This window comes from Chrysochloris asiatica, unplaced genomic scaffold (assembly GCF_000296735.1).
Source record: "Chrysochloris asiatica unplaced genomic scaffold, ChrAsi1.0 scaffold00038, whole genome shotgun sequence".
NCBI lineage: Eukaryota > Metazoa > Chordata > Mammalia > Afrosoricida > Chrysochloridae > Chrysochloris > Chrysochloris asiatica.
Window position 1 is genome coordinate 5,071,150 of NW_006408556.1, and position 5,985 is coordinate 5,077,134.

A 5,985-nucleotide genomic window follows, 5' to 3' on the forward strand; every position below is an offset into this window, starting at 1 on the left:
TAATTGTTCTCCCATCTGCTTTGTTCTTCCATTCCCCGCTCCCTACTTGTATATTGCCCCCTCCCTAGCACCCAAACTATCCTGTGTCTAATCCCTGCCCTGTGCTCCACCTTCCCCTCCCTCCCCTCATCCACCCCCAACATCCCAATAATCAACAAAGGGCTACTTTACTTTTGAAGGTCCTATGTACAGTTGCAAACAAATCGGAAACTCAGGAGAGGAGAGTCTGCACTAGGGCCAGGGACAGGTGAGTGGAGTGGTAGTGGTGGTTATGTGCCATCAAGTCAGTTCCTACTCATAGTGACCCTGTATAGGGTTTCTGAGGCTGTAAATCTTTATACAAGCAGAAAGTCTCATTTTTTTCCTGTGGAGCAAATGAAGTAAATTTCAACTGCTGACCTTGTGGTTAGTAGCCCAGCTCATAAGGCACTACACTACCAGGGCTCCTCAGGTAAGTGTAGAACCTGGTAAGATAGAGGAGAATCAGCAGATGACTTTGAGAAGGTATCAGACTTTGTGAAAGGTCCAGTAGGAAGAATGGGAACTGTAATCTATCTATTTGATCTTGAGCCTACCTGTTGATGACCTAGATCTGAGCAATTTTGGTGGTGGGGCAGGAGCAAACACTAGGTTATAAGGAGAATGGCCCAGGGTGGCACAAATGATTTGTTCTTGGCAGATGGGCAGTCCAAATCTCCCCAGAGACACCACTGAAGAAATGGCTGGTGACCAATGGAGCACAGTTCTACTCTGACACACTTGGGGTCATCATGAATCAGTATTGACTTGATGGCTACAGGTTTCAGGTCTGGATGTAAAGAAAGTGGGGCCAAGCAATGTGGACCACCCATCCTAGAAATTTGGTGGTGAGGGAAAGAGTTTGGAGAAGGGGTGGTCTTATGAAGAAGCAAGGTCAAAGGAAGGCGACTTCAGGACAGGGAGACTTCAGCAAGTTGTAGGTTGAAAAGAAAAAACGCGAGGCCGCTCAGAGACAAGAGACAAATAAGAGAGGGGGATTGTAGGTGGGGCAGGGTCCTGGCAGGCGGAATATGATCAGGCAGAAAAAGGCTTCAGAACTTCAGATGCTCACAGACATGGCCTCAGTCACATTATTATTATTTTAAAAATATATTTTTTGTTCTGAACTTTACTGTTGCTACCTTGAGTAACAGTTACATTTTGCTGAGCTTGGTCTGTTTTGCAATCTGTAAGACAGTGCAATGGTCCAGCCACCTCCTTCCTTCCTTCCTCCATCCCCCTTTCTTCTCAGAAGGGCAGACACTCTGTTTGTTCATAGAGCCATCTCAGCTGGGCTTGCCTCTCCAGGAGAGAAAACATTTGGATAGGAACAGAAGGAAATACTCGCAGATGTTTCTAATTGGAGCAGGGCAGGGAGAGGGCACCTTTGAAGAGAGGTGACACAGCTTCATTGGTTTTCTTGAGAACACTCCAATTTAAATGTTTACTGTGAGGGCTGCCTACAAACTGTGCAGTCTGCCATGCAGAGGGTGGGAGCCAGGAGTCAGGAGGCCTGGGTTGGGGCGTGGCTGGTTCTTCTTGCATGCCAGAAGTCATCTCTAAGGCCTCTCTGTTCTGCACATTACATCTCCTCTAAGCTCAGACCTGGGACTGGGTTGGGACTGTGAACTGTTCCAAGAATTCCTTGTACCTTCCAGCTATCTGGTGATGCCCTTCATGCAAACGGATCTGCAGAAGATCATGGGGATGGAGTTCAGTGAGGAGAAGATTCAGTACCTGGTGTATCAGATGCTCAAGGGTCTTAAGGTGGGTGGAAACTTGGAGTCCAGCAGAGAGATCTGTGTTTTGGGAAGGCCAACCAGAATGCTCCTTAGAAGTGAGGATGGGAGACTTGTGCTTACTTACCATGGACACAGCATCAGGAAAGGCCAAGTGCTAGAAAAGGACATCAGGTTTGGTAAAGGGGGAGGGTCGGCAAAAACTGGAGAAGCCCTAAACATACCAACGATCCTAAAGATGGCATGGGACTGGGCAACCTTCCCTTCTGTTGTACAGAAGATCTCCTCACTGTATGACAGGCTGCACACAGCCACTAACAACAAACAACAGGCCTTGGAGGCTGGGGGAGGCGCATTGTGGAGGAGGTTTCTGAGCCAGCCTGAAGGGCCTGGTGCAGAAACTGGGGCAGTGGCTTCATCCTTCTCTCCTTCTCTTTCTGTCCATGCAGTACATCCACTCAGCTGGGGTCATCCACAGGGTGAGTGCTGCCCCTGCTGCTGTCCCCTGGGGCCCGTATCCCATCCCTAGAGGGGCTCTTCATAGAGGGAGGCCTTGATCCTCAGGAACATGGAATGAGGCTTCTCAGACCCAGCCTTGGCCCAAGGCAGCTTGATGGGGAACTGCTACAAAGGAAACAGACTCTGAGCTGTGTGTCTCAGGTTCCCAGAATAAAGAATGCCTTAGAGCTTGATAGTGTAGTGGTTACAAATCAGGCTGCGAACCTTTAGGTCAGCAGTTCAAAACTACTAACTGCTCCGCAGGAGAAAGATGAGGCTTTCCGCTCCCGTAAAGATTTACAGCCTCGGAAACCTTGTACAGGGTTGCTATGAGTTGGTTCCGACTCCACGGCACAAAACTATGACTAGAGCTTGATGGGTTCTTAGAGGACACCTAATCCAACCCTTGTTGAGCAGATGAAGACCATGGGGCCCAGAGGAGGGAAGGGCCTGGCTGAGCTCACACAGCTGGCAAAGCCAGGATGAGTGTCCATCTGCCTCTCAGCCCAGTGCTCACCTCTTCCCTCTTGTTCAGGACCTGAAGCCGGGCAACCTAGCTGTGAATGAGGATTGTGAACTGAAGGTGAGCAGCTGCAAGCAGGGTCATCTCAGGCTAGGGGTGGGCCTCTCTCCCACTGGAACCTCATGAAAGTGAGCTATTTCCCCTGTGTCCCCTGAGTCATAGATCCTGGATTTTGGGCTAGCGCGGCCAACGGACGCTGAGATGACCGGCTATGTGGTGACCCGCTGGTACCGGGCCCCTGAGGTGATCCTCAGCTGGATGCACTACAACCAAACTGGTCAGTGGTCATCCGTCACAGGGAAGCACAGAGGGCAGTTTTCCTAGGCCATCTGGGTGCTGACTGGTCACCTGGTCCTGGTCAGTGAGGTGACACTTCCTCCTTCTCCCTCCACAGTGGACATCTGGTCTGTTGGCTGTATCATGGCAGAGATGCTGACCGGGAAAACACTCTTCAAGGGGAAAGACTGTATCCTTCATTCAGGGAGTCACTCAGTCAACAGACACTTTATTATATTTTTATTTTCTTAATGCAGATGGGATACATGCTCCCTGTTGTGTACCACCCAGTCAGTTCTCGCTCACAGTGACCCTATGGAGGGCTTCCAAGTTGGTAGGTTTGAACCACCGGCCTTGTGGTTAGCAGTGCAGTGCTTATCCTACAGAGCTGTGGCATTCCCTACATACTTCCTACAGAATGCGTTTTAAATGCAGAGAAGCAAAGTGCAGAAAACCAGTCACCTCAGGGGGCAGTGATGGCTCAGTGGTAGAACTCTTGCCTTCCAGGCAGGAGACCTGGGTTTGATTCCCGCTTAGAGTACCTCAAGCGCAGCTACCACCTGTCTGCCAGTGGATGGAGGCTTGTGTGTTGCTGGAATGCTGAACAGACTTCAGCGGAGCCTCCAGACTAAGCCAGACCAGAAAGAAAGGCTTGGAGATCTGCTTCTGAAAATGAGCTAAGAACCCTGTGGAGCACAATGGTTTGATCCACAACTAAGCTTGGGGATGGCATTGAGCCAGGCAATGTTTCATCCACTTTGCAAGGGGTCACCAAGAAGTTACCTGTAGTTCCACCCTCACTCAGTAGGAAATGCTGCACAGTTTGGACTTCACACGTTACCTGAGCACCCTATGAGGGGTGGGCAGGAAATGAGGAGACAGACTGGTTGTCATAAGGGCTGGGAGGACAGCCTTCCAGGACCAGGAACATTTGTGAGGAGAAACCCTTCAGTGGTCTGGCAGGCGGTTAGGAAGGCCTACAGAGACTGAGTGCCGGAGGATAGCGCTCCTCTCCTGAAAGCAGGTGGGGGCTAGGTGGGTGTGGAGTATAGGCTGTCTCCACAGATCCATCTGCAGAACACCAAGCCAGCCTTAACCCACTGACCAGACCTGGACCAGCTGACGCAGATCCTGAAAGTGACTGGAGTGCCGGATGCAGAGTTTGTGCAGAAGCTGAACGACAAGGCGGTGAGGGGCGGACGGGGTCTGGGCTGCTCAAGGAGCAGGTAGTGGGGCCCTCTGGGGATGAGGAGCCACCTGCACCTTCCCCTAGTGTCCTTCTGCGTTGGTAGGCGCTCTTGCCTTCATTCCACTCTCATCTCTGACCTGAGCTGTCAGCTCTGCTCACTGGAGCTTTTCTGAAAGCCCTGCTCCATACCTCAGGCCTGAGCCCCAAGGGGCTGACAGTTGGTGATAACTGCATGCTTTCTGTCTTCCAGGCCAAATCCTATATCCAGTCCCTGCCACAGAGTCCCAAGAAGGATTTCTCTCAGCTCTTCCCACGTGCCAGCCCTCAGGGTGAGCCTGATACCCAGTGGGTGGGCTCTTCTGGGCAGCCTGGATTTGGGATGTAAATAAGGGGGTTCATGGTTCTGTTGCTGTAGCCAGAGACCTGCTAGAGAAGATGCTGGAGCTGGATGTGGACAAGCGCCTGACAGCCTCGCAGGCCCTTGCCCACCCCTTCTTTGAACCCTTCCGGGACGCTGAGGAGGAGACAGAGGCCCAGCGGCCGTTTGATGACTCCTTAGAGCACGAGAAGCTCACAGTGGATGAGTGGAAGCGTAAGAGCTGGGTGGGGCCTCTGTCCCTGCCTTCGTGTCCCTGCTGTAGGCTCCCTTTCCTTTGCCTTGTTGTCATGCCTGACCGCAGCCCACCCCGCTGCCCTCCCGGAGACTCCTGGCCCTTCTCTCAGAGTAGTGTTATCTCCTGCTTGGCTTTCTTTCCTTCTGACCTGACTCCTTGCTGTGTCTGAGGGGCTCTCTCGTGCCCTCAGTGCCCCTTACCCACCGTGAGCCACCCTGTCTTCTCAGAGCACATCTACAGGGAGGTGGTGAACTTCAGCCCCATCGCCCGCAAGGACTCACGGCGGCGGAGTGGCATGAAGCTGCAGTGACTCCAGCAACCTGGGGACCACCCACTGCCAGACATTGTCCCTCGGACCAATATTTATTTGCCACTCCTGAAGTTGATTCTTCTTGGAACATGGTCATCCAAGCAGAGGTGCTCGTGAAGGAAACAGACCTACTGGACGTGGGATTCAAAGATGTTGGTTGGGAGAACAGCTTTGATCATAAAATGCCCCTTTGAAGACTAGCCTTGTGTGGGGTCCTTTCCTTCACCATCGTGGTGGGGCCGAGAGGGGTGGGCTGAACTGGGGTAGGAGTCTACAATGATGATGATGTATTGGTTTCTGAGAACCGCTGTACAAGCTACCACACACTGGGTGGCTTAAAATAAACAGAAATGTACACTCCATTCTGAAAGCTAGAAGTCTAAAATCAAAGTGTCAGATGGCTGCACTCCCTCCAAGAGCACTGAAGGGGGAAAAAAAATCATTCTTTATCTGCTCTGAGGGAAGGGTCAGGGGTCTTGTTTGCTTCTTCTTAGTTTCTGGTGGCTCCCAGCGATCCTGAGCATTTCCTGGCTTGCAGTTGCACACTCCAGTCTCTGTCTGCATCTTCACATGCCACCTTCCCTGTGCTCTCTCTTCATATAAGGACAACAGTCATTGGATTTAGGGTCACCCTATTTCGGTATAAAGGAGTTCTGTGGCACCCTGCCTTAAGCATTGGGCTGCTAGCCATAAGGATGGCAGTTTAAAGCCACCAGTTGTTCTACAGGAGAAACACAAAGCAATCTGCTTCCATCAAGATTCACCGCCTCAGAAATCCTGTAGGTCACTCTGACTCAGAATTGACTCCGCAGGAGGGG

At 51.6% G+C, this 5,985-nt stretch overlaps 1 protein-coding gene across 2 annotated transcripts in view; it reads left to right on the plus strand.

Moving 5' to 3' along the window:
* The window catches only part of MAPK13 (mitogen-activated protein kinase 13), a 10,996-nt gene extending 5,721 nt beyond the window's left edge, over nucleotides 1–5,275 (plus strand). The window contains exons 4-12 of one of the 2 annotated variants that reach the window (XM_006860405.1): nucleotides 1,677–1,785; nucleotides 2,207–2,236; nucleotides 2,791–2,838; nucleotides 2,941–3,055; nucleotides 3,173–3,244; nucleotides 4,163–4,242; nucleotides 4,494–4,576; nucleotides 4,663–4,835; nucleotides 5,085–5,275. In XM_006860405.1, coding sequence (XP_006860467.1) covers nucleotides 1,677–1,785; nucleotides 2,207–2,236; nucleotides 2,791–2,838; nucleotides 2,941–3,055; nucleotides 3,173–3,244; nucleotides 4,163–4,242; nucleotides 4,494–4,576; nucleotides 4,663–4,835; nucleotides 5,085–5,167 — 793 coding nt within the window. In that variant the 3' untranslated portion in view covers nucleotides 5,168–5,275. Of the gene's footprint in view, nucleotides 1–1,676; nucleotides 1,786–2,206; nucleotides 2,237–2,790; nucleotides 2,839–2,940; nucleotides 3,056–3,172; nucleotides 3,245–4,162; nucleotides 4,243–4,493; nucleotides 4,577–4,658; nucleotides 4,836–5,084 lie in introns of both variants that reach the window. The other variant, XM_006860406.1, reaches the window with a different exon arrangement.
* Nucleotides 5,276–5,985: the final 710 nt, after the last annotated feature.